Source organism: Apis mellifera, linkage group LG1 (assembly GCF_003254395.2).
Source record: "Apis mellifera strain DH4 linkage group LG1, Amel_HAv3.1, whole genome shotgun sequence".
NCBI classification, from domain to species: domain Eukaryota; kingdom Metazoa; phylum Arthropoda; class Insecta; order Hymenoptera; family Apidae; genus Apis; species Apis mellifera.
In genome coordinates this window covers 10,495,330-10,522,327 of record NC_037638.1, presented here as the reverse complement: position 1 = coordinate 10,522,327, position 26,998 = coordinate 10,495,330, and the positions used below count along the sequence as shown (strand labels likewise).

General features: G+C 29.9%; 1 protein-coding gene and 2 long non-coding RNA genes across 4 annotated transcripts; 2 read left to right on the top strand and 1 right to left on the bottom strand.

Moving 5' to 3' along the window:
• Positions 1–1,268: 1,268 nt before the first annotated feature.
• On the bottom strand, positions 1,269–24,349 carry LOC552761 (probable G-protein coupled receptor B0563.6). 2 transcript variants are annotated; one of them, XM_026444654.1, is made up of 8 exons: positions 22,123–22,663; positions 21,838–21,943; positions 19,798–19,924; positions 16,502–17,139; positions 3,144–3,293; positions 2,359–2,609; positions 1,918–2,205; positions 1,269–1,708 (listed from the first exon to the last, which is right to left on the bottom strand). In XM_026444654.1, exons 4-8 carry the CDS (start codon positions 16,713–16,715, stop codon positions 1,442–1,444), a joined length of 1,170 nt encoding a protein of 389 aa, XP_026300439.1. In that variant the 5' UTR covers positions 16,716–17,139; positions 19,798–19,924; positions 21,838–21,943; positions 22,123–22,663; the 3' UTR covers positions 1,269–1,441. The 2 variants fall into 2 exon arrangements, with proteins under 2 accessions (XP_026300439.1, XP_026300440.1); XM_026444655.1 differs by adding an exon at positions 24,085–24,349 and having other exon boundaries at positions 1,694–2,205; positions 22,123–23,123.
• LOC113219191 lies at positions 1,782–3,110 on the top strand. The gene is made up of 2 exons (XR_003305943.1): positions 1,782–1,920; positions 1,977–3,110. It is a non-coding gene; the product is annotated as an uncharacterized LOC113219191 (long non-coding RNA).
• An 86-nt stretch (positions 24,350–24,435) lies between the features above and the next one.
• On the top strand, positions 24,436–26,948 carry LOC113219192. The gene is made up of 4 exons (XR_003305944.1): positions 24,436–24,595; positions 25,916–26,063; positions 26,158–26,506; positions 26,591–26,948. It is a non-coding gene; the product is annotated as an uncharacterized LOC113219192 (long non-coding RNA).
• The last annotated feature ends 50 nt before the right edge of the window (positions 26,949–26,998 follow it).

The following is a 26,998-nucleotide window of genomic DNA, read 5'->3' as shown; positions in this document are numbered from 1 at the left end:
AGTGAAAAACGAATGGTTAATCAAAGTAATTTAATATTGATTAAATTATTGAATGAACAGTTATATAAGCAGACAGTGTATCTCGAGTTATGTGTTAATTTAATAAAATATTCTTTTTTTTTAACTTCAAATATTTAATTATTTTATTACGATTGCGTAACAAACTCTGTAACAAATAGCATAAATATACATGTATTGATAAAAAAAAAAAGTTAAAACAAAACACGTGCTACGTTTAGAAAATATATCGATAAAAATAAGAACGATAATAAATGTATTATAAAATATTCTCTATCATTAGTGACACGTGTTTCGATTGTTTGTTCAAGCTAGGCGACTCGTTGACAGCTCATACCCAACACTATCGCCATAAGAGAGCGGTACGCGCTCTGTGATTGGCCAATGTTATTCGTTAACAACTATTCGTTAAAAAAATCGAAATGAAAATTAGCGCAAAGGAAAGAGTTATATTTAATATCGTCCACCAGTTAAATCTTCGATCGATTTCGGCGAGACTTTGTATAAAAACGAAATTATCGAGCAGTCGAATTTAGTCGCCAATAGAATTATTCTATTCGTCGCAGTGTTCATTGGCAACAAAATGTCACTCCGCAATATTCAATATTTTTACAGTAATCCCGATCGATATCGCGTTATAAAAGTTGACAGGGGAAAGTTGCTAATATCGTACAATTCACAAAGTATTGCCAAGACTTTCTCACATTTTTTCTTTAAACGAGAAACAATATCTATTTTCATAATACAATTGATCGTTTTACAATAATTTATCTATTTGATATACTATATTCTTTAAAAATATTCAAAAAGTACGATTTACGCAATTGGTATCCCAAATCGTACCTCACTCACTTATTTACCTATTTATTTCATTACATTTAGCATACATAGATTTTGATCTTTTTATTTTTTTTTTTTTTTTCTTTGATATACAATTCACAAATTGTACGAAACCATCTTTTATATAATCTTCGTTATTAATAGTACGATTTAGGAAAACCTAACTTAATTCTTAACTTAGCTTAACCTAAAAAAAAAAATTGTCTATAAAGAGATCATAATGAACCGCATTTCACGATATCAATAATCATATCATACATCGATAAAAATTACATCTTTCAGTCTTACCTTTTTTCTTTCTCCCCCTCCATTAAATTATAATTATCATTTGATCGACTAATCCTTTCTTACATTTGGTATCGCTAGTTAATATGTACAGAGCCCTCCAGAGGGCGCCACATCCGTCCACATAAAAGCAGAGATACGATTTAAAAAGATCGGCACGGATTATGCAACTCTCCCCTGAGTTCGGTGAGCCCGGGATCAGATTACACGTACCGCGTTCGAAATTTACGATCGGCCGAGTTCGGCCGTGTTCGCGGATTTTCGTAGGATCTCTCGGTCGGGGAGGGGGAAAATGGACTTAAACGCTGGCGCGCGCTAAATGACCAGGAGTCGCAACGGCGGTGGTCGGTGGCGTGGTGGTGGTGGTGGTGGTAATGGTGGTTGTCGGCCTGGCCACGGAGGAACGCTTCATCGGAAGTCCTCTTCCTCCCTGGTTGCTCTTCCCCCAAGGCCACTGCAGTGTGCGGATCAACGTGTTTCGGAAATCTTCCGAGAACAGGCAGTAAATGTAGAACGTGATGGAGTAATTCGTTACCTCTAACAGATTGGCCAGGGCGCGAAATACCTGTAAGATCGAGATAAAAGTAATCTTAATGAAAAGATTAGAAGGGATCATGAACAGATTTATCTCTGGATGAACAGTAGATGCTCCAATAATTATTATTTGTTTCTTCTTGCAATTGTAACTTGTGGATTATATTTCATATTTTAATCTCATTGCTTGTAATCGTATTTCGCATCTTGATAAAAAAAATAAGCATTTTGGAAGATTACCTGGTAAGGATAGTGGCTGAGATTGCTTTCCCTCAATGTGACATTGAGAATTACCATAGGGCTAACGCAGACGAGGAACAAGATGCTGGTACTCCCTAAAAGAAGCACGAGCCTCTTTTCTTCCGCGAACGTTCTCGAATCTTCGTCGTTGCTCGTCGTCCTGGACAGCGTCATCCGTCGACGACGTTCGCAGGATCGTCGATAAACCACCATTATTCGAAGATTGAAACCGGCCAAAAGTATCGTCGGTGCTACTTTGAAAACGATTTCCAATACCACTTTGTACACCTACGTAAAAAAAGAATCGATGAGAAAGTCGAAAATTTTTTTTAAATTCTGAAAGAAATTAAGAGGATCTCGTGATGAGATTCGTTTATATCGAAAAATGAATCTTTCTCCAAGATCCTCTCAAAATTCGAAATAACAAAAAGTTTTGATTACTTGATAAAACAACGAGTCGAGATAGGAGTGATTCTCCCTCTTCTGATAAATAACAGGCCCGCCAAGCGCCAGGAGGCAAGTCGCCACTTCTTCCCGGAACACATTTGGCAGATAAACTAGGAACGTGGCGAGGGGAATAAGGGCCACGGTTAAATGGGGAGGGCCGCACAGTGGACGAGTGTGCTGACCAGGCCGACAAACGCTAACGTAACGTTCCACTGTCAAAGCTAGCAGCATCATAACTCCAACTCCTGGAAAAAGTATCCTTTCTGTATATATAATCCTTCCATTAGAAGTTCACTGATATTTAATAATTTTGCTCTCTTTTTTTAATGCAGTAGAAACTCTGTGTATTTTTAATCTTACATTCAATATTACTCGTGATTTAGGTGTAATATATAATAATCAAAATAATTAAGTTACAAGTGCAACTTTGTTTAATAAATAAAATATCATTAAATCAGAACAAATTATCTACTATTCTACTATAAGGATGAAAAAGTATTAAGTACTTTTCTTTGTAAAGTCAAATTTGATTCATTAGAAAGAGATATATCTTTTTGAGCTTGGTTGATTTTTATATTTATCTTTTTATCATCAAGAAACATTGACGATCATAGAATATGCTATTCACAAGCATGTATGTAAATATGTACGTAGTAAGATAACTGCAAAACTTTTTGAATCCTTGGCGTATATTGTCTACGATTGGAAATGGAAAGGAGAAAATAAAATTGAAAAAATGTAATCAATGAAACGAAATATTTAAAAAAAAATCGTCTTACCCAAACAACCGTTCCCCAAGAAGAGCTCGAGGTGAGTGTGATAGAAAGCTTGTATCCAACTGCTCCATCTGCCTGTCCCTTTATGGATAAGAACTCTCATGTCAAAAGGGATGCAGAAAAGAAGCGCGAGCAGCGCTGCTGCCGAGTAACCTGCGAGAGAATTACCTTTTTTATTAACTAAAATTTTCATAAAACAAGATATGAACAAGGCTATGTCACATAACCTACAAATTACTTGTACTTTTTATCGCATAACGCGAGTAAATTTTATTAATTTTCTACAGAATGTCGATATTCATATTATCAGATAAAAAATATTTGACTCAGAAATGAATATCGATATTCAAGTCTTCGTGGAAATTATTTTTCTCGATGGAAAATCCAATTTTGAAAAATAATATTAATCGTGGATCTGATGCCGATGCAGAGACGATCCGAGAAGAAATAAAAATGGCGGGTATCTCGTGTACGAAGAATTCATCATCCAAGAAATGGTTTATTCGTTAAAACAAAAAGTTAATGATAAACATGCCACATTTTAACAAGATTAATTTTATAAAAATTTTCAGAAACACTACGATATTAAAGGACAGAAGCATTATGATATTACGAAAATACGATAATTTTTAAACTGTTTGTAAAACGAAAACTTATCGCTACCGAATTCCAATAAGGACTAATTCGCTCGAAATTCTGCAGCGATTTCGATTCAATTTCGATTTCAAACCACGTGGCGCTGTAGTCGAAATTGATGGCTTCTCACTCTTTCTTTGAGCAGGCTGTCCTTATTTACACGAATGGTCACGTTATGTCCCCTCAAAATCAGACCATCTCCATAAAAAAAACTGTTTATTTTTCTTATACGATCAACTCTCTTATAACACGGTTATTTGTAACAAAATTATGATACAAAAAAGAAATGTCAATCAAAACAATATGATAGAAACATTCGTAATATATGAATCTTGTTAAACAAATACTTCAATTGATGATATAATTTCATAGATTTTTTTATATTTTATAAATCTGAGAAATTTTCTCTATTGAATAGTATTCTTTACAAGTTTGTTAAGCCGTGTTATATAAGAAGATTGATTGTATTGTATTGAAACCAACAAGATAGGTTTAAAAAATTTCCATTCTGAAAGAACTATACTTTAACGAAACAATCTAAGAAAAGAATTTCTTTTTTTTGCATCATGCACAAACAATTAAATTCTATCAATAAGTAGAAAATAATAAATTAATTTTTAGAATTATTTTAATTAATCTTATATAATCAGTGTCATTCTCAACGTTATGGAGTCAGCATAAAATAAGATTGTAATATCAGGAATAGGTTGAAATTAAAATTAAATTACTGTATAAAAATATTGCTATTATTGATATTATATTAAAGAAAATTATTTTTGATATTTCTAAAGGTAGTATTTTCATTGAATTTCGTCTATAGGATGATTGCACGGTTGACCTTTTATGCAGAGACGTGACTTTAAAGTCAGTTCCTGAGTACTGAACTTTACTAGTACATACAAAGTTTAAATTTATGTAAAACTTCTTCTAGATGTTTTGTCTATCTAGACTGGACTGCAGATACAACTTTATCGGTATCATAAGATATCGTATTGTGTTTTAGTTTTAGGTAGATCATAAAATAGATACTTGAATTAAGTTTATTACTTGCAAGTTTCTTACTTGGAACGAAAAATAAAACTCTCGATTCTTCTCCTCCGTTTATCAAATAAAAAAAGTACTATTTTATCGATTGTTTATTCAGATTCTTAGGTTTTGGCAAATTGTTTAGTCCACAATTGATCGTACATTCTTCAATTTTAGAAAATAAATTCTTCCAAGTTTGTTTCACATCTAGGTTAAATCAGAATTTAATCTTGGAAAAAGTTGAACGAATAAAAAGAATTTTAATATAAGTAATTATACAAATTTATTTAAAGATAAAATTTAGTTTTTATTTTTCTTTTTTTTTTTTTACAAACTTCTTGAATTACTTTGGTTACATTAATATTTGTGTATAAAAGTATTAATATATTCATAAGATATCTTTGGAGATCAAAATAAAAGTTGATATATAAAAATGGTTTATTTATTAAATTGTAAGTAATTTAAGTTTTAGTTGGATAAAAAGAGATGGAAACAAATTGGAAGAATTCATTATATTCTCTTGGATTATAAATTTTTTATTGTTTCATTCATATATTGGAAAACTTGTAAATTATTTCAAATTAATTATCGATGCAAAAAGATGTTTTGAAAACATTTTTTTAATCAAATATCTCGGATTCAAAAGATAACCGAGTATAGTATTTAGTAGTACAAGTCAATCATTTGATCAACTGAGGAGGCTGATAACTTTGTTAGATAAATATACTTATCTGTAAAATATTTATCATTTGCATGCTTACTTATTTGCAGTTGTTATTTTATAAATTGTTTTTTCAATAGTTTTCTTAATTCTAAAAATACTTACATTTTGTATATTTATCTCTTATAATAAAAGCTATATTTAAAAAATCTTAGACAAAGATAATGATAGACATAGATAAAATAATAGAAAAAAGAATAAAAATAAATAAGAATTGACTATTAGCATCTTAGTCTGTGTTAAATATAAGAGATAAATCATGCAATATATTTTTATGATCGAAATTCGTGGATAAAGATGATATTTCTTTTAAAGCAAGGTAAGATAAATAATAAAGTTAAGAAAAATTGAAAACTAGCGCCATCTTTTAAGTGTCAACAACATTATTCTTCTAAAGAATTCAAGAGATGGCGTTGATGGCTAGTTCTTACACTATCTCTATCCTTTTTCTATTATTTGTTTTCCTTGTCTATATGTGTTTCATTTACGGCACTCTAGAGATGGCGCTGATTGTCTAATTTTTATTATTTCTATCCTTCTTCCACTATTTGTTTTCCTTGTCTATACTTGTTCTTAAGGCGCGTAATTACAAACAAGGTGTGTTAATTAAACTTTTATTCCAAAATAAATTATAAATAAAAATCTAATAAAATGCAAATATATATTACATTAAATTATAAATAATTATCAACAATATTTTAAAATAATAATATTAAAATAAAACTTTATTTTTAATCCTAACTTCTTTTGTAATTAAAAAAATATTTTTTACAAAAATCTTTCAGCTATTTGTTTCACAATAATTTATGTAAATGTAATCATATATAAAATGCAGGCTTTCAAGGCTATTCCATTTAATTTCAATTTCAACGCTCACTAACGTTGCAATCTCATTCCGAGCCGAATCTATAACGTTGAAAATGACACTAAAATGTAAAAAAAATTCTACTTCCTCCAAGATAAGAGAGATAAAAGAATAAATTGAATTTTAGGTCTATTTTGTACTTGGTATATGTGTGATAGTACAATATAACACGTGAAAAATTCACGGTGCTTTAGAATGCTGACCAACCATGTAAGCAAATTAAACGGTGTTTTTTCACCTCCCCGCGCATAATTCTCGGTGAATAATATTCCAACGTATATTGTAAAGAATTTTTGCAAAGTGGCCGTTAATACAGCAAGAATGTTGGTAATGCACAGAATCTCGAAGTCGTCGAGCTGATGTCAGAGACAGGGTAGAGAATAAACGTGACGTGCTTTTTCAAATATTTAAATGAGGTTTTCGGGAAAATATTTTCGAAATTCACATTTTTTATCAAAAGAGGCATAGCACGTGAAATTTTTCTGAAATTTGTTTACTCTTGTTTTATATTTATTCTGCCAAGATTGTCAATTGAATCAATCGATTGAACATCGAAAAAAAGAAAGAATCGGATGGAAAGTGAAAGACAAAGAAGTTGTTAAGTTTCGATTGATCGGTCTTTCAAACTCGAGGACAAAGTTTCTCAGGACACAGGAAGCGAAATTTTCGGGCTATGAAAATAAAAGAACAGATCGCAAGGATGTTACCTAGAAAACAGAATCGAGTGTTAGAAAGAATACATTCATTCAACTTTACAATAAGAAAGAAAGAAAGAAAGAAAGTTTTCTTCAAAATTCCAAAAATGAAAATCTAAACAATACTGAAGTAAACATCTTCTTTTATAATTCATTTTGTCAATTTAATTTTTGTATTCATTCGCACGTTTATTGTGAATATTATTGATCACAATATCTGAGTTAATATTTTTTTAAAGAAATAAGAAAGTTTGTCTGATTTGTTTCGACTTTTTACATCCTTGATGCAATGACTTTCTTTCGAATGTGATCAAACTCGAATTTGATTAACCGAGGAGAGAACAAAATTAATGCAATAGAAGGAAGAGCAAAGTATGAAAGTTGTGCGTGGATAATAATTAACAATATGGAGAGTTGTAGTTAAATTACGCGTAAAGAATCGTTATCGAGAATTTTTATGCAAATACGTATTTTTATCCATATGAAATATCTTTCGAGGAAAAAGTGTTATGAAGAAGAAAGTTGTCACGAAGTTATAAGGAAACGTATTATGCATTATTAATAATTTTTCTATAAATATCTAACTTGGAGTTAGAGGTTACATAAAGTCAATTTTAATTTTTTATACTATAAAATTTGTCCGTCCATTAAAACGAATCCATTTAAAAGAATTAAAATCGAATGTTCGATCAACGTGTTGAATTGAATATCTTGAAATTGTCTGATTTTCGAATTCTGTTTCCCTGCTCCTGGTCAAAGGTGATATCCTGGTCAGCGAAATCGAAGATTTTTAGCTTGGTTAAAATCAGAAAGTTTGTAAATGTGAGAGAAGAAAGTGGAGAGACGAAACAGACGAAGGCGAAAGAGCTGAGTGAACGGGAGAAAAAGCGAGAGAGAGCGTCGGTTCATCTCGTTATTCTAAGATACCGAGGACGAAACTTAAGATCGGGGCCACTGAATCTACTTAACCACCGAGGAAAACGCAATGGCGCCTCCCCCTTTATCCTTTCCACTCTTCTCGCCTCGTCCTTTCTCGTCCTCTTCCTTCTCCACGTCATGCAAATTCCGCCTGATGCCCTAAATGAACATCCATTGCGTTCTCTTAAACCGAACTAGACCGTTTTAACGATCCCACCTAAGTTTTTCTCTTTTTTTTTTCCCCCCGTCTATCCGTCACTTTGATTTTCTCGTTCTATCTAAATCTACTGTACCGACGCGTCTCTCTGGATATTTTTATATAAAGTAAAGTGAATATGATATTCTATTTTTAGAGATGAATGTACACACACACGACGTTCATTGAAAAGTCTGTTAAAGTCTGGACCGCTTTAATCGATCTTATCTACGTTTTCTCTCTCTCTCTCTCTCTCTCTCTCTCTCTCTCTCTCTCTCTCTTTCTTTTCTTGTAAATCTATTTTATCGACGCGTCTGTCTCAAATATTTTTAAATTAACGAGAACATTAAGCGTATATACGATCAAGATGAATCTTCAATATGTTTAAATAGAATTAAGTAATATGGTTGGACAAGATGAGTAATCAATCATTTTCAAAATAGAATAGATTCTCAATTTTTTAAATAGCGTATCAATTATGTTTGGACAGGATAAGTAGTACAAGTCAACCATATAAAAGAAAAGATAGATGGGCTTAATTATTGATGCGAGCAAGTAGCATGTAGAGATAAATAGATGATGGAAATTATACAATTTTCTATGTAAATGAAATTAATTGTGCCAAACTTTTCAAAATCATAATTAATCTATGGATGTTAATGCATTTATGAATATAATTATCATGATACTACGATATGATACGATATTTAAAATAATAAAATAAATTTAAAAAAAAAGATATATTTATAATCCATCGATGAAACGAATATGATATTATTGGAAAAAGCAATCATCATGACATAATTTACCATTTGGAAAATCGAATATTCGAAAAATTCATTATCAAGTGTTGAAAAAATATTTGATACGAGACGAGTAGTCGACGAATTTTGATCAATTTTCATTTTTCATTTCGCACGAGACCATGGACAAAACGTCACCACACGAAACAACTGACCCACTTTTTCACAAACTATCGCAATGGCCAAAATGGTCACGAACAGAGTCATACGACAAACTTTCGCCAACTTGATGCCCTCTTTATTACAAAACACCGTCGAAACTTATCTTATCTCTGTTGGGAACAAAAACGATTCGAAATGTTTTCCTAATCGATAGAAATATCCTATCTCTGCCTAATTGTGAGCCAATAATGATAATTGAAATAATTTTTGGGATCCTTACGATCCAAAAATTATGGGCTATTTTTTTATTCATTAACAAAATTTTAAAATCTTAATAATCCCTTCGTCCCTGCTACGAACGAATAATTGATACGTGACGATAAAATGGTGAATTTGAAAGTAATTATATTCACCGTCAAGAAAATGGGAAAATAAGGGCAAATAGTAGGGCCTTCTTCTATAAAATTTACCGACCCTGTGTACACCCTCGAGACTTCCGGCCTCGTGCGAAACATTGCTTCTCTCTTAATAGAATGCTCGTTCCCATAACAAACTTCCATCGTCGACCGGTTTCGCTTTTCCGGACCACGTTCTCGCCGCGGGCGAAATTCTTCCGCCCTTCCGTTTCCTTTACCTTCCATAGTAATGTTGTCAAGATGCTCGGGGATGGCGCTTGTGAATGTCGCCTAAATTTTCTTTGCGTAAGAAGAGAGAGAGAGAGAGGATAATAACACCGAGCATAGATTTATTATATTCTTTGTTGGATTTTATTAAATGATCTTTTCTTAGTGAAAAATGTGAGGAAATATGATTATTGTTTTCATATTGCGTTTAAGATATATATAATAAAATAGTACAAAATATTTTTTATTGATTTGTATTATTAATAATTGGAGGTCTTAAAGATTGTCAACATTAAAACAACCACAAGGTTGTTAAATGTTTTATTATTTTATTTAATTTAATAATATTAAAAAAAAAAAGTGAATTCAATTATATGAAAGTAATCGTTTCAATGAAATATTCCAATTTTCGTTGTAAATAAATCATTTATGATGCACAATGTCCAAAGTGTACAAATGTAAATTCGCCTTAACACATAAATCGTTCGAGCAAACAAGGAAACAAACATTTATCGAGATAAACGGTTTCGAACATAACTGATTATTTCGAGGCGGCGTCCATTTCGGCCGAAAAATTTTGAAAATTCAATTTTCAATTCGATAAAAGGGATTAATGGAATCCATTTGATGATGGGGAATAAGAACGCGAATTGTTGATCGCTTTCTTATTAATCGAAAATAAAAACAAGGTGGAAGAATCTAGAATGAATATTTATCGGTAACGGTGTACTCTATAATGCTCTGATATACCACTTGCCGCCATATTGAATTTCATTAAACGCAATGGACCGATGGGAACGAGAACCGAGCAAGATGGAACGGTTGAACCGCCGGCAACCTGAGAAGGATGTTTACCAATTTTCGCACTCGAACGGGCGCTGTATTTTCGTTTCGAAGAAGGTGATGCTTGGACTCGAAGGTTATCGATTCGAAAGATCGATCCGAACACGTAAGGAAATCAAACTTTTTAAAGATCCAAGGAGGATCTTCCGTTTCCTTTTCTACAAACAATCTACAAACAAATTTAACCCTTTGGAACATATCATGACTCTGTATATCATGGTATAAACTAATTTTTTCGACGCTTTAGAAGAAGATTAGAGATTTTTTTAACTCTTAACATAAGTACAAATACACATACACGTTATTAAGTATACAGAAATTCATCGAATTTTCTACAATTTCATCGTGAAATAAAGAAATAAAGAAAATAGACGAAATATTAATATTAACGTTGAAATTAAGCAAAGAATATTATAAATGCAAATTATTCATTTCATTAGAAGAAAACGTGTAAGATTCGTACGAGATAAAAACGAGATCAAAAAATCGATCGATGGACCGACCTTCAAACGGATATCAAGGAAGAAAGTTTGTCGAAGCAGGGAGCAAGGATTTTTTTGCGGGGAATCGCAAGGACACGTACTCAATTTTCTGGAAGAATCTAATGGGATTCCAGAGAAGGAGAAACCGCAAAGTAGTGAGTGGAGAAGTATAGTTCAACTAGCTTAGCGCCCTTCGTTCCTCTCAGATTAGAAGATTTCTTGGAGCCTAGTTAATACAAGAATTCTCGAGAATTTCTTCGAGCTTTGTTAACGAGTTTCATTCTTTTTCTTCTTCTTCTTCTTTTTATTAAAACATACACCTGTTTCTGATTAACCAACAAAGCTTGAATCAAATCAAGATACAGAAAATATGGAAAATTATTGTCTATTGAATTTTTTAAATCACGAGTATTTTCAAGACAAGTAATTCAATAAAGTGATCTTTGTTCAAACGATTTGTTCAAGAAACACGCATCATATCGATTTCAAATTTCATTTCACGTTTCAATATCATCTCGAATATCGAATCCTCTGTACGACTACGTCGCATATGGAGTCAAAATGTAGGAGGAAAATCGAAATCGCGAATTGCACGATTCCTATGTTATTATCCAGGACGTGGTAGCGTATAATTTGCATAATCTGAAATCTGATCCAGTTTTTTTTCCCCCTCCCTCCGTTTCCGATTCTCTTTCTATGGATGCGAAAGTTGCACGGGCGAACAACTTTTCCGGGATCCACCTAATTCGATCCTCCCCGTTTCGAAATACTACAGGTGTCCGCGCAAAATGAGAAAGGAATCAATTTAGGAAATCCTTTTGGAAATCAGATCGTGGAAAACGAAGCTGAAACGCGATTAACAATTTCTGATCGAGAAGGAAAATAGAGATTTCGTGTGTGATCTCCACTTTTGTATCGTAAGTTTTTCTTTGTCGACTCGTTTGAAAGCAATGAAATGTTCAAACTGCGTTTACATTTTGGCTGCACGATTTTTGAAGTTACATTCTGCATGATTATTTTTAACATTGTGTAACATTGATCGATCGATAATGATCTATGAATCTATGAATTGTAGTTTTTAATACACGAATATAGATGTACAGATTATATTATTTTTTCAAAATGATTTTTATATCTACGAATTTTAAAAAATATTATCAAAAATTATCTAAAATTAGACAGATAAATAATGATAAAATATTAGATATTTTTTAAACACAGCCAATAATTAACTAATAAAAATCGGTAAAAACTTATTTTATATAAAAAGATATCTCATTCAACGAATTATATATTTCACATATGGATGCATCATTACATTACCTTCAAAAAGGACGTATCAAAGGATATCAAGTTTTCCTCGATCGATTAGTTTAGAAGAGGTTAGAATTTTTGTTCTGAACGCCCATATATAGAACATTGTACATGGATGGAATCAATTACTCACGTAACCACTTTTTAGTGGTCACTTGCCGTATCGACGACGACAAAAAACCGTACCACAAGCTTAATATCAAAATGAATTTCGTGGAAGAAACATCGTTGTCGTTCTTTTTACTACTATACTCTGCTTACAAGTACATAGTTGATCGATTACTTTTACCTCCGATTTTCAATTACTTTTTAATCAATTTTTTTTTGACCGTCCCACAAACAAATTACACATCGAATTTCCCCGATCGTAATTTCAAAATAGTCCATGTGAACGAAGCTTAAGTACAGACCGACTTTTAATTAAACGTAACCAATGTTCGATGTACTTTCAATCGATCGAAAGAAAATTGGATTAAAGGTATTCGAAAATGATGATTTGTTTGGAAGAGAGTTAAGACGGATTGAATAAATTCGAATGGGATTCTGAGAATTCAATGGAACGTGGTTGACACACGTATGTGGTATGGATAAAGATTCATCGAAATCGTGCGAATCACGTATCTTTGTCGCACACGAATATATAATCCATGTATGGATATATGTACACACATACGTTTTATACGTATACGTCACATTGGACCATAGCTTTCGCCGTTTCCAAGCACGTCTCAAATTGCATTTCCTTACGCACAAATTCTTCCGCCCCAATACCCCAGGATTCGCAATATTTCCACGCTCAAAGGCACGTCCTTTTAGTTCGACCTGATCCTCGCCCTCATCCACAGCCTGTTCTACATCCTGTGCATATCGATAGATCGACCACCGTGGCTTCCCACCGGTTCCATCTCGTTTGCCAACCTTCCCTTTCTGCTCTTTTAACCGATTCGCTGATCGTTTAAAATTGTATATTCACGTATTGTGATTGCAAGATCATTTAAAAAGCGGTTAATTGCAATTGCAGAAAATCAGATTCATTATCGAGATTTATAGATAATTTATAATTGGAAAATTAAATTGTATGATCATATGTTGTTTCAGAAGCTTGATTAGAATTCGAGAAGGATATGTATTATAATAATTATTTGATTTTTATTAACCAAAGAATGATCGATCATAAATATATAATCTTTACGAACGGAATTGGCAGAGTATAAATTAATATTAATTCGCTAATTTCATTTTCAGACAAATCAATTAACAAAGTTTAGTAGTCCCCTTAAGGGAATTAAGGAGTGAACCGAACTTCAATATCATCTATATGTATATAACAGCGAAAAGATGAGGTGGATATCGATCAAGGAATGAAAAGGAAAGAGAGAGAATTCATGAAAAGGAACGAAATATGAAAAATGAATTCGAAAGGGAAAAAGAAATGATAAATAGCGAGGCCAGGGGGGTTATAACCGTTTAGGGAGGGAAAAAGCGAGGAAAAAGCAAAGATGATCACCCATTATCGAATCTTGGAAGCCAGGAGAAATAAATCGAAGGAAATCGAAGGAAGCGAGTATAAATTATCAGAAGAACTGAAAGTATAAATTTTTGAGAATTTTTTTTTTTTTTCGAAATCTAAAAAAAGGATAGATGCTCTTAGACGCTTTTTCTTTCCCTTAATTTCCCCCGTTTTAAAGCAATCAAGAGGGGAAACTTGATGGAATTTTTTGCATCCGGAAGCGGAAAATTCGCTCCCGTGGGTATCGATATCGCGTTTGATTGGTGCTTCTTCTTCTTTTTCGATCGATTTCACTTGATTCGATCGAAACTCTTCGGTAATTTTCAAAAGAAGTAACGTCAGATAATTTCTCGATCTTGCGACGCGCAAGCAGAAAAGTTTCTTTCAAGATAGTCGAGTTTGACTATATTTGAATACGTGATTTCAATTCGATCTTGAAATATGTTTTCAAGGATCATAGGTTAAAAATATATACATGATATTTTGACCAACTATTTAATCTTTTGCCTTATAACAATGCTTCTGAAATAATTTTATTGTGTACATACAGTTTTGGAATGAAATTAAGAAAATAGTATTTGCTAATTCATTTATTAATTCAACATCTTTTGTTTTTCTTATTGAAATCGTTGACTAAAGTTCCATTTTACAATTATACACATTCCATAATACCATAAATATTCATTTTAATTTAAAAAGAAATCTTGATAAAGATTTAGAATTAGAATATTCATATTGGTAATCTCGAAAATCAAAATTTGAAAGAACGATGATCTTGGTAACATATTTCAAGATCAATTAAAATCAAAGCTCTCTTTTGTATAATTATTGCATGATAATTGGCGAATGTTTACTCGATTTTCCATAAAGCATGACACAAATTAATGATTCATCAACGTCTAAGAATTGAAATTGAAACGTAGTTTGGTTAGCTCTTCTAGTTATTTGTTTTATTGATTGAAATTGTTATATAAATGTGTCACATTTCTAACTATAGAATTCAGTATTCGTGTTGAGAGAAGAAAGTAATAGAAACATAGTGATAGAAATTACCGAAATTGAATTGCCCTGTAATTTCCTCCTAATGTATCGACTTTGTCTCACCGGAAATGAGTGTGGACCCGATACAGCCGATACAACGACTAGAGGCAATCTTTCAGGAAATGGAAAAACATTTGAAATTAAGATTTGCAAGAAGGCAACGATTTACAAATATAATTGAATTAAAAATCATCTTTGTAGAGTCATTTAAATTTCATATGAAAAAGAATTTCAAAGTTTATGATGTATTTTGATAATTTCTCTTTTAATTATATTTAATTATATTTTGTATTGGACTTTTCTTGTACTTTTTATATTATAATTTTTTTATCTTTATATTTTGTACTAGAATATTTAAAAATACTATAGAGGAATGATGTAGATAATTTATTATTGGCTTAAATTTCAACCAGACATTTTATAACATTAAATACCTCATAAACTATCAACTCATCTGTGCCCAAAACTTATCAGATTAAATTAGATTGGATTAAATTCCATTACTTAGATTTCATCGGGTTTCAAATCTACTAGATATCATTAGGATCAATTTTTTTTAACATCTAACAAAAATAATTCATTAAGAAAACGATATTACACTTGGAGATCTTTCCTTATTGGACATTTTGTTGAACGAATTTTGTTAACAAGAATCGTGACGACACAAACATTGCATCCAAGTGATAAGCTAAATATAGTCGCCAATTGCGAAACGAAAGTTTAACCATGAATATAGTGTAGAGCTATTTCAGAATTATCCGCTAACCATGACGTTGTTACTTTGGCCGAGTGTCAAGACAATAAAATCACCGTTCCATTTGGCAAATCTCTCACCTTATTTCTTTTATCGATTGTAAACAGTAAGAGTTACAATCTTTTTTCCCTTAATTTTCCTTTAACAGAATGCAAATTGTGGATTTTAACAGTTGTTTAGATGGTCCATCGTACCAAGATTAATATCACCGTACTTTCCTCTTCCAATATTACGTAAACACGAAATTGTTTCAAGATATTGCGTCCTGGTTTAGTAACGACCTCTCTCTCTCTCTCTCTTCCTCCCTTATTTTTCTTCTCCTTTTAAGAGTTACAACCTAGGTTCGCAGCTTTGACGATAATTATCAGCTCCTTTTACAAATTGTAATTTCTTGAAACGTTCATACAGATTAAAGATCCTGTAATTCTATTTCCTTTTCTGGTGATTATTTAGAAAAAGGTGTACCATTCTTTGATCTTGGTCATTTTTTAATTATCATCATTCTGAATAATATTGTTCATTAATAAATTATTAATTAAAATTTTTCTTCCATTTAGATTATTTATTTAGTTAGATCAATTATGATAGTTTCAATCAGATTTATTTATTGATTACAAAACAATTAATAGATTGACGGTCATCAAATGAATTTTTATTCAATCTTGATTTTAAGATGAAATTAAAATCGATAGAAATCAAATAAAAACTCATTTAATTTCCAGCTTCAAGATTCTTTTGCTTAAATTAGATTAACAACTTTTTAATCTCGATTAAAAAAATCATCAGAGATCTTTTTACATTTACTTTCCCCTTTCTCTCTCTCTTTACTTACCCCTCATGTAGATGTAAGCGGTTCCTCGCATGTTGCGCCTGGTAAGGACTATCAGATTTAAAATATTTCCAACGATGCCGAAGCAACAGATGGTAGGCAGAACAATGCCGTAGCTGATTCGTTTCAACGGCGGTATTCGAGGATCCTCCAGTATTTCGAGATCTTCCTGAAAACGGCATATTCGTGTCTCTGTCACATTCACTCCGTCGATCATCTTGCCCTCTCTCTCTCCCCCTCGCGCGCTCTTTTCCTCTCTCTTGCTCCGAATCGTTCGATTAAATCGTTCATTTCATCCTACATTCCGATTGGATCGAAACTTGGAGCGTCGCTCGTTCCATCGAATCAAGCTTTCCTCTCGCCCGCCATTCGACGTTTCTTTCGATCGATCGAAGAATTTCGAGGATCAAGGGGGAAGTAGTTTGCCATGCAACAGGTGTAACGATGGACCGGGGTTCATTACGGGGTTTCTTGGACACTCGAAAAGTCAAGACACGTCTCGTGGTTGATTATCCTTGGAGGCTTGTCGATACGATACGATGATTCGTTCCTCCTTATTTCACCGAGGAATCTGAACGAGCCCTTCCGGATAACTTGTATGCCGCCATTTTCTATCCTCCGCCCAATTCTCTCGTGATCACCTGAAACCAAAGAATATTTTCAGAATAATTCAAAAGAATAATCATATAGGAGGAATATTTTTCAGAACAATAGAGAGAGAATATTAACAATATATTCTGAATATTTTATATAAGTTTTAAGTGTAGTATTTTTAAGAAAGAAAAAAATATTGATGGACTGATATTTAATTGATAAAAAAAAAATTGCGTTGCATGCAGAATATTAATATATATCCGTGAGAGCTAATTTGTAATCTGGCCTTTAAAATCGATCCTCTAAAAGTAACGAGTATATTAACATCTTTATTATGCTTCGTAAAAATTAAAATTCTTATAAAACTTGTTTTTACATAACTTGTTTTACATTTAGTTTTGATAACATTTTTTTTTTTTTTTTTTAGTCGAATGTACATGTGTGTGACTGACTGTATCACAATTATGCAAATATCGATAAAAGATTTATAGTTTCGCATTGCTGCAAGAGAAACGAGGTAACGAGGAAAGAAGAAGTGGCAGTGCCAGATGGAAACGGATATAATTCACGTTTTCCCTGTAATAACAAAGTTTTCCGTAAGAAAATCTAGGATATATCTCGATTGTGGAATGCGCAACGTGCGTGGCAAATTGAAGGAATGAGAATGGAAATGCAGTTTAGATATAAATTTATGCTGCTCCATTTGAATAACTTGTAAAATTCTTACAAGTTAATCTAAGGAATATTTAACAAAAATTATCAAAAATATAACTATATAAACGCAATCTTCGTTAAAATATAATTCTTCGAGATTAATTCTTAAGATAGTTTAATTTTCAATCTCAATTCAATGTCCATTAGTGAAAACTAATTCGCGACAATTTTACTTTCAAATATATATTACATATAATTCATAATACAAAAAATAATTTATTATTATTATAAATCGTATTATTATAAATCGATTAAATCTTTCTTGATATTTATAAAATTGATTTATAGATACCAGTTTTCATTATAATCATAATTTCTAATATATTGACTACATGAGAAGATAATAAATGTTTAATAATTAGTCTTGATGACTTATAAATATACTATACAATTCAAACATCTTAGCTCATAATTTATAGTTTATTGGCTTATTATATTGGATAAAAATAATTCTTAAGCAATTCTCAACAATTCTACTCTCAAATATAATTCATACTAATCAATTCGATCCCCACTTCGCGATTATATAGTGCCTTTTCGCGCAAATAAGTCTTGCTATCGAGAAAATTCTCTAGATAAACTTAAAGTTACTATGTACATTTATTTCGCGCAACTAAACATTTATATGTGTTGTTGAATCGAGTTTTACACGTGTTCGTATTTTCATATTTTAATTTATAGTGGCAGTTGTACACGCGCGTTTCAAAAATATTTCACACGAGCGTTTACGAGCGAGTTTTCCACGCGGCGAAGATTTTGCGCGAGAAACGAAGAAGCAGAGCGCAGAAAGTATCACCGCGGTCGGAAGAGTTGAAGAGATAAAATATGAAAAGCAAAGAGGGAGGCGTAACTTTACATCTTTTGCGGATTTCATAAAAATTCTCATCTCTTGTACCACTTTTCTCTTTGCACCAATACAAACACTTGCTGCTTTTCAATCTTTCCTTCGAGCGTATCCTTTTGTGGATGAATTAACTTTTGTTTTATTTTTTTTTTATTTAAACATTGATTGATCCATATTATATATCTACGATACAACAAAATAAAAGTATTGGATTAGTTGCAGATGAAATAATTGAATTCTTGATAAGACTATTAATAATTTTAAAATAATATTTAGTAGAAATTTAGTACATTCTAAATTTAAAAAAATGCTATCTTTTTAATTAATAGAAATTCTTGATTCATTTTTTAATATTAATTTAAATTTTATACACTAATGATAGTTTTTGTTCTTTTCTTTAATTGTATGAAAATATTACTAATATTAGGAGCAATTTTTACATAATCTCTCTTAATTTATAAAAATAAAATAATTTATCAAACTATTCGAATCCTATCCTGATTTTAAATATGGAAATACATTGTTCAAAAGTTATCCAACATAAACTATTCATATTTCATTTTTATTCATCGAGAATTGTTTCTGTTTCAACACAAAGTTTAGCAAAAATTTGGAGAGCAACAAATGAATTTGATAGCATTTTCTTGCCTCTATTGTATATCCATTATAGGTGATGTTTCATTCGACTTGATTTCACATAATCGTTAACCGTGGAAGGAATAAGAGAAAAATAGTCATAGTTGAACAATAATAGCGATATTATACGCTATAGAAAAATAAAACTGTCTGGTCAATGAATGTAACGTAAAATACGATAACGTATGATAAACGTGATAGTTTAAATCTTTGAGAAAATATATTTTCTTATGAATCGACTGCCATTGGTCGTACAAATGGTTATTTGTGTTTGCGCAATCACTATATTATTACATATGGAGAAACTAGAGCGGACGTTATGTTTAAAACAAGTCATGGGAATAAAGCATGTCGTAGTTAACACATGGCATGATGTAGATATTCAAAACATAATGTCGAGAATTATATCATCAAATAATGGAGAATACAAAAGAAGAATAAAAGAATAATAAAGAATACTATATTACGTAATAAGCAAAGAAAAAAGATAATAATAATAATAATAATTTACACTCTAAATTAATTGAAATCTTCTGAATTTTGGTTCTTTAACTTCTTTTCCTTCATGCAATCATATTTCTTTTCTTTTTTTTTTTGGTTAATTTGCTATAGATAATTTGGATCTTTCATTCTTGAATCTGAAAAAAATATGAAATATTTATAACTATTTTCAATAAAATTAAAGACTTATTTTGAGAAATTTAATAATAGAATTTTAATGAAATTTCATGTTTAATGAGTTCAGAAAAGGTTGAAAATTCTTTTCTTGCAATTTTAAAAAGTGCGAATGCATTTGAGAGTGGAACTCTGGAGAGTTGTTTTTGAGAATATTTTCCGCAAATAGACATTGCATTGAGATTAATAGTCCGACAAACAGTAACTTTCACTGTCAACGTAGCTGAAGAACAACCCTCGAGAATTTTATTCTCAAATGTATTCGTACCCTTAGTTACTAACTTCCAATTATTACACCCCAGAGTTATATTATACGCCTAGAATTATTATTTTAGTAGACAATTAACTTTTCGAGAATAATTTTCACTCTCAATCTAGTTTCTATTAGCAAAAAACAACTTCTGAGAATTTTATTGTCAAATTCGCGTTTTAATTCTTTAAGAGTGTAACAATAAGGTAACAAATATTTAAAAAGAATCAGAATCACAGAAAGTAACTTGTATAGGATTGAAACTAAATACCTAACATTTTAACTGTTTCAAGACATATTTTTCTTTTGGCAATAAATACAAAATCTATTATAATAGCATGAAATATAATAGATTAATTAAAAATAGATTGAATCTAATTTTCAAAATGGAATTAATAATCTCATTTCTAATGGAATATGTCTCCATAGATTTCTTCTTGTAATACAGAAAGAAAAATTGTAACAACTCCAAAATTCATGTAATAATTATTTAAGAAATAATCGTGTTAGGAATTTTTTAATCAGTCAATTAACATCAAATTTATACTTTATCTCATTGAAATTTAATTTTTATTTTTATCAAATCATGATCTATAAATTGCCTAATATAAGTATATGCAACTTCAATCTGAAAACAAATAATTTCATCTGTTTTTTGCTAAAGATTTTCATCATTCTTTCGATGAAATTTGCAGTGAAATTTTGTTTGTACAAAATAAATTATCCACGTTACTACTTCATTACGTTTAAATAAATCGGGAATCTTGATTGATATGAAACGTCCAAGTAAAAAATTGATACAGGGTGCAAAGTTGTGGAAGAAAGTTTGTGTAGCCATGTGCATGACCCGTGTCTACAGAAAACTGTAACGAATTCTCGCGACTTTTCTCCACAAATCTTGCTTTTGCGTTTAGCCAACAGCTGCGACGTTAATACCGATCCTGTATTATGCATTCCTATCCTTTTCGAGAATTTATCGAGACGAAAACATATCCACCGACTAAGTGATATATCGGCCTTCAAGTTTTACCCAATGTAACTTTCGCAAAAAAAAAAAAAAGAGAAAAGAATATTAATAAAATCTACACGTGTATTTTCTGAAATATCTACATTTATAAAATAAATTTAGTTCTACTGCTAATGGATACAAATTTTTCGGTCAATGAAATTTAAAATATTCTGGGATGAAAATTTTTGTAAAGAAACAAAAAATATTTGAGTCATTCAAAATCAACTTCTTTGTCATTTTACGATAGAAATTATTTATAAAATTGTTTATAAAAACTGTAAACTATTTATTAAATTATAATAATAATAGATTTTTGGCAACTAAGATTTTTAAAATAAAATTAATTATGAAATGATCTAATAAAATTAAAAAATTTATATTATTATATATATATATAATTTATATTATGTAAAATATTATCTCATAAATTCAATAAATTATTACAAAAATTTAATCAATATAATAGAATTAAAAAAATTAAATCAGTTTAGCTTTCGACAAACTCATTTCAAAAATAAATTCTTCGTTAAATTTTAAAATCATTACACCGAGAAAAATATTTTCAAGAATCAAAAAATAATTTTATTTTATTCAAATATGTAAACGATATGATTTACCATATTTCTCATCGTGATCATTACCATCCAATCTTTTATTGTTCTTTAAATTGCATTGTTCGATGGAATTATAGGACAATATCGAAATCGAAAAGAATCCTTGAGCCTTTAAAAATAAAAAAAATTCAAATTACTTAATTTACTAATATTCGCAATTTATTACATCTACCTCGTGACTTGCTTTTTTCATTGATACTTGTAACATTACATATCATGAAGAAAGGATATCTCGAGTCATGGAATAGAACTGTGTAGAATTGAGTTGTATGCAGAAAGTGATTCTACCTTGGAAATTTGTTGATGATATTCCAGTTTGACTATGCTCCTCGTGTTCAAAGTTTATAAAGACCAGTGGGCGAGAACTACTTTAGTGTGAGTATTCCCTCGACTTCCGGTGTTTCGTATTCTCCATGTCAACAATGTTAACAGTTCAATTATATGCTCAACAGTTAAACATATAATAGCTCTTGAAAATATTCGAACAGAAAAATATAGTTTTAATGAAAATTTATGTCTATGTAAAACTTAATGAATTATTATAATTATGAATAAAATGAATTCTTAAAGTTCTTAAAGTTTCAGCACTTTTCCATTTTGTTTGAAAATTTTTATTGGGTGATAAAATCTTAAATTCTGAATACTTTTCAATTTAAAACTTTATCTTGCATTATTACAGAATTATGTTTAAGAAAGCGAAAAGATTTTTTTCTTAATGTATGACAGTTGTAATTCAAATTTCACTTTTTATTATTCATATATAGATTCAGATATATACGTTGAAGCGCAACGTTAAAATCAATGAAAAGGAAATATAATAAATAACAACATAAATCTTGAGAAAAAAGAATAAAATATCATAAAATAAATTAATAAAACATGACATTCTTTACTTTTGCAATTTTGAATGCCAATTGTTACTTTGAAACAAACTATTCGAGCATTATCTCAGGAAAATAATTTCCTGTTTCTAGATTTATTTGATTACGTGCTGAAAAATTAATCTGACGAAAATTTTCTTAAAAAGCTAATAAGAAGATTAAATAAAATAAGAAATTTCATTTGAATGAAATCTTTGATAAAAAAAAAATCCATGATACGGAAGAAAATATTTTTTAAATGTAGGTTTCCAGCCGATATCTGAAATCTGATCTTCGAAATTAGCATATTGACATTCAATCAACCGCGTCAATCGCAAGGATTTCCTTTGAAGCATTGATTGAGAGAAAATTAACAGAGATTCCTGGATCATTCTTATTTTTTACAAAGATTTATGCGAGAACACGATGCTGAAATCAAATCATAAACCAAATTGAATTAAAATGTAAATTACGTCTCAAATATATATAAATATATATATATAAATATATATTCTCAAAATTTTCAAGATTTATAATTTAAAATAAATTGATAATCATATCATATTTATAAATTTAAAAATTTATTTTAAATTTTATTTCGTAAAAAAATTTTTTTAGGTTATGAAGTTCAAACTTAATTTTTAGCTACGTTCGTGAATTTTTAGAACACAGTGATTCTTTTCTTTTGTTTGTATACAACTCGTAAAATAGGAATTTTTACTGCTTTTACGCTTTTAGTTATTCATACTTTTAGTTTTGTATTGAATAATTATATTCTAATCTCATAATTGTATATTACACAATTATAAATTTCTGTGCTATAATAAAAAAAGAAATTTAAATTTACAAAAGAAAAAAGAAGTTTAAAGATTAATTTGATACTATTATCAAATTATAAATAAATATTAAAAATTATAAATATTAAAATTACAAATTCAATTCAATTCAAATTACTATTTGAAAATTTTATTTAATACTTAACCTATGAACAAATTCTATTTCCTATTTTTTTTTTTTTTTTTTTTTTTACAAAATATTGTCAAAAATAGAAACTAGAAATTTCAATAGAAAAAATTTTATGTTTCTATTATAAATTGTGCTTTTTATACGTATCTATAATAGTGATTTTAATCGTAATAATATTATATCGTATTATAAAATATTAAAGTTACAAAATTCTTTATTCGAAATACTATTATTTGAAATATTATTATTTTTTTTATTTCAATAAAATACTTATTTCAAAAAAATATTTGTATGAATTGATATTAAAATATATATTTAAAATAGTATTTCTTTATTTAAATATCATCTCGAAAAAAAATTTATTTGCAAAATTTTATATCACTTAAGGAAATAAAAATATTCGTTCTTACTTATTATTACTTACTTATTATTTATTTTTCTCAGTTTTCACTCAAATAAATAATCATTTAACCAAAAAATGACGATAATACTACCAATATATGTATCTAAATGCACTTCACAAAAGCATAAAGTTTCACGAAAACTTTAAATCGCGAATTATCCTTGTTCTGCAAATACACACTCACACAATATATAATAAAATGGTCCATTTTTATCATATTTTATCATAGTTTCGATAATATGAACAAGTTCCTCGAATATACTGAATTCTATCAAATTCGCGATTTTAGTTTTCTTAGTTTTTTCATAACCATGAATATTACTGTAGTTTGCATTATGGTTCGAGATTCTATCGAAACAAAGAACGAGATGGTCGAGTCGATTCGATCTGATTCGCGTTCGATTGAATTATTCGATGCACGTCTCGTGTGCAACATTTTTAATTTAAGTTCGACGGAATCGCGTTCTGTTTTTTTCTCTGGTACGATTCGTGAATGGATTTCAAATGGGATCGAAACGCATCAGTAATAACGGTACCACAAAATTATATGTTACTTCATCGAATAGAATCGATATAACGTACGGACATTAGGACAGAAATTAGGTTAGAAATTCTACGATCAGGTAGTGTCGACTTGTCCTCCATAATCGATAAACTTTTCTTTTTTTGTTTGAAAAATCGCAAAAACAATTGACGAGAATTGGATAAAAATTAAAAAAGAATCGTGATTTGAAACAACAAACGCAATTCGTATTCTTTTAATTATAATGAAATAACATGAGACAACATTAGAAATCATTATAACAACGTTAGTATCGCAATAGTTAGATATCAACTTGACTCTCGTTATATTTTTTTATATGATGATTATTAATTGTATGATAATATTTATTAATATTTATATTTAAATTTAAATATTATTCTTCAAATAGTGATTGAATATTATTATATTTTAATATTATATCAATTTATATTATTTGCAATTCTATACGATGAAATATGAATTTTTTTTGTTCTTAGATAATTTTATAAAAATAAAATGCTAGTCTTTTGAAACGATTTTTGATCAATGATATCTAAACTTTTATAAATCTAATTAAATGTAATAAATGTTAGTTGTAGATTCGTGTATTTTAGATTTATTTGAATCGCATGAAATTAATCTAAATTAATCTAAATTAATCTAACTTCAAATATGCTCAATAAGCAGCTACAAATTTGTTCGAAAAATAATGTAACTTTGCTTATCGCTTTTAGTGCATTCATAATTTAGCAAACACTATCTATTGAATGTAGATCAGGTGTTTGCATCATGCAACTACTTTCGAGACTAAAGACGGATAAAAGTAGAAAAATTTATTGTTCATTTTTCATCATTAATTACATTAATTTTGTATCTTGAATTTTCTTCTAGAAAAAAAAAATTTTTTCCTGCAACCCTTCTACAAACAGCGCAATTTATATGTATAAAAATATTTATTTGAAATTTTTAAATTTAATGCAGTTTTTATTTGACGTAAAATGAACAATATTTTGTAACTAAAAAAGATAATACTTGGAGTGAGAAATGGCAACAAGTGATTCAGACAATGGCAATCCTTGAATAACACGGTTCTTTATTTTTTATAATTTTAAGAAAAATTTTTTGCATGTGAAATTTTATTATCACATTTATCATATTCTCTGCTAGAATTATCACAAAAACTTTTGTGAAGGGATTATATGTAAAAATTTATTTAAATAGAAACAGCTTATTATTGTGTACTGATTTGATGATACATTTGACAGTGTTAACAAATATTTAACAATAGCATTATTTATTCCTATTAACAATGAATTTTTTTGAATTCAGGTTATCAGCAGGACCAGAATAAAATTTATTTAGTGATTTTCACGGAACACAGTCGTCACGTACATATGATTCTAAGTCATATAACACGATTTTGAATAACACGGAATCAATTAACCGTATTATTCGAGGATTTCATGTATATCATAAGGTATGTATATCGTTGAGGTATGTATGATTATATCGTATCGTTTGATTATATCGTACGTACCTCCAGAAACATATTTCTATACATATTTTAATAGTTTGAAATCAAATAAATAAATAAAACGGATGAATATTACACTGTCAAAAGTAAATAGAATCGCGTCCTGCATAAATTGTGCGAAGTTTGGATTTCGACAAGAAAAATGACACGAATGAAAAGACGTTTGAAGCGCGTCGCGTCGCAGACTGAAGTTTTGCGACGAGTTTCGTAGGTTGGATGCCGGGACGCCAGGATACCGGGGACTCCGCGACGCATGCTCCAGGATATGTTACATGACACAACGGATGTGTTTAATAGAGAATTTAAATGCGAAGAATTTCAAGGATTCTATCAATGAAATATTTAATTTAAATTTTTAATTTGTTGAAATATACAATTCTTTAATCGTAATTACTAAAAATTATATTACATTGTTTAAGATTAGATTAAAAATAAATATATTTATACGTACATATGAAATATTTTTATAGGAAAGGAAAATGATATTAATTGGAGTTTATAAATAATAATAAGAAGGAATTTGTTAGAATTTCTGCAATTCAGTACAGAGTATAAAGCGTTTGAAACTCATCTTTCCATCCTCTTGTGCTCTTGTGCTAGATTATGTCGAACAATTTATTACTCACACGCTTACTCTATGGCTTACGATCCAATACCATCTTATTAATGCGAGGCTGTCGTATCGAGATCGGAGATGGAAGCTGAAATAGTGAACGAGCCATCCTAAAGGTTATCGTAGTTTTTGAACATTCGCCTTGAAAAAGCATCTTTGTTAAAAAATTCAGACTTTTATTATCATTGTCTGAATCAATGATATATTTTTTTGAACATAACTATATATAAAAGTATTTAATCTATATATATATATATAAATTTAA

Excerpts from the sequence above, each read along its gene's own strand:
- LOC552761 (XM_026444654.1), bottom strand. The coding sequence starts at position 16,715 with ATGATCGACGGAGTGAATGTGACAGAGACACGAATATGCCGTTTTCAG. Across the intron at positions 3,294-16,501 it reads CGCTTACATCTACATGAGGG|GTTACTCGGCAGCAGCGCTG; the intron begins GTAAGTAAAGAG and ends ATTCTCTCGCAG. Across the intron at positions 2,206-2,358 it reads TCGACTCGTTGTTTTATCAA|GTGTACAAAGTGGTATTGGA; the intron begins GTAATCAAAACT and ends TTTTTTACGTAG.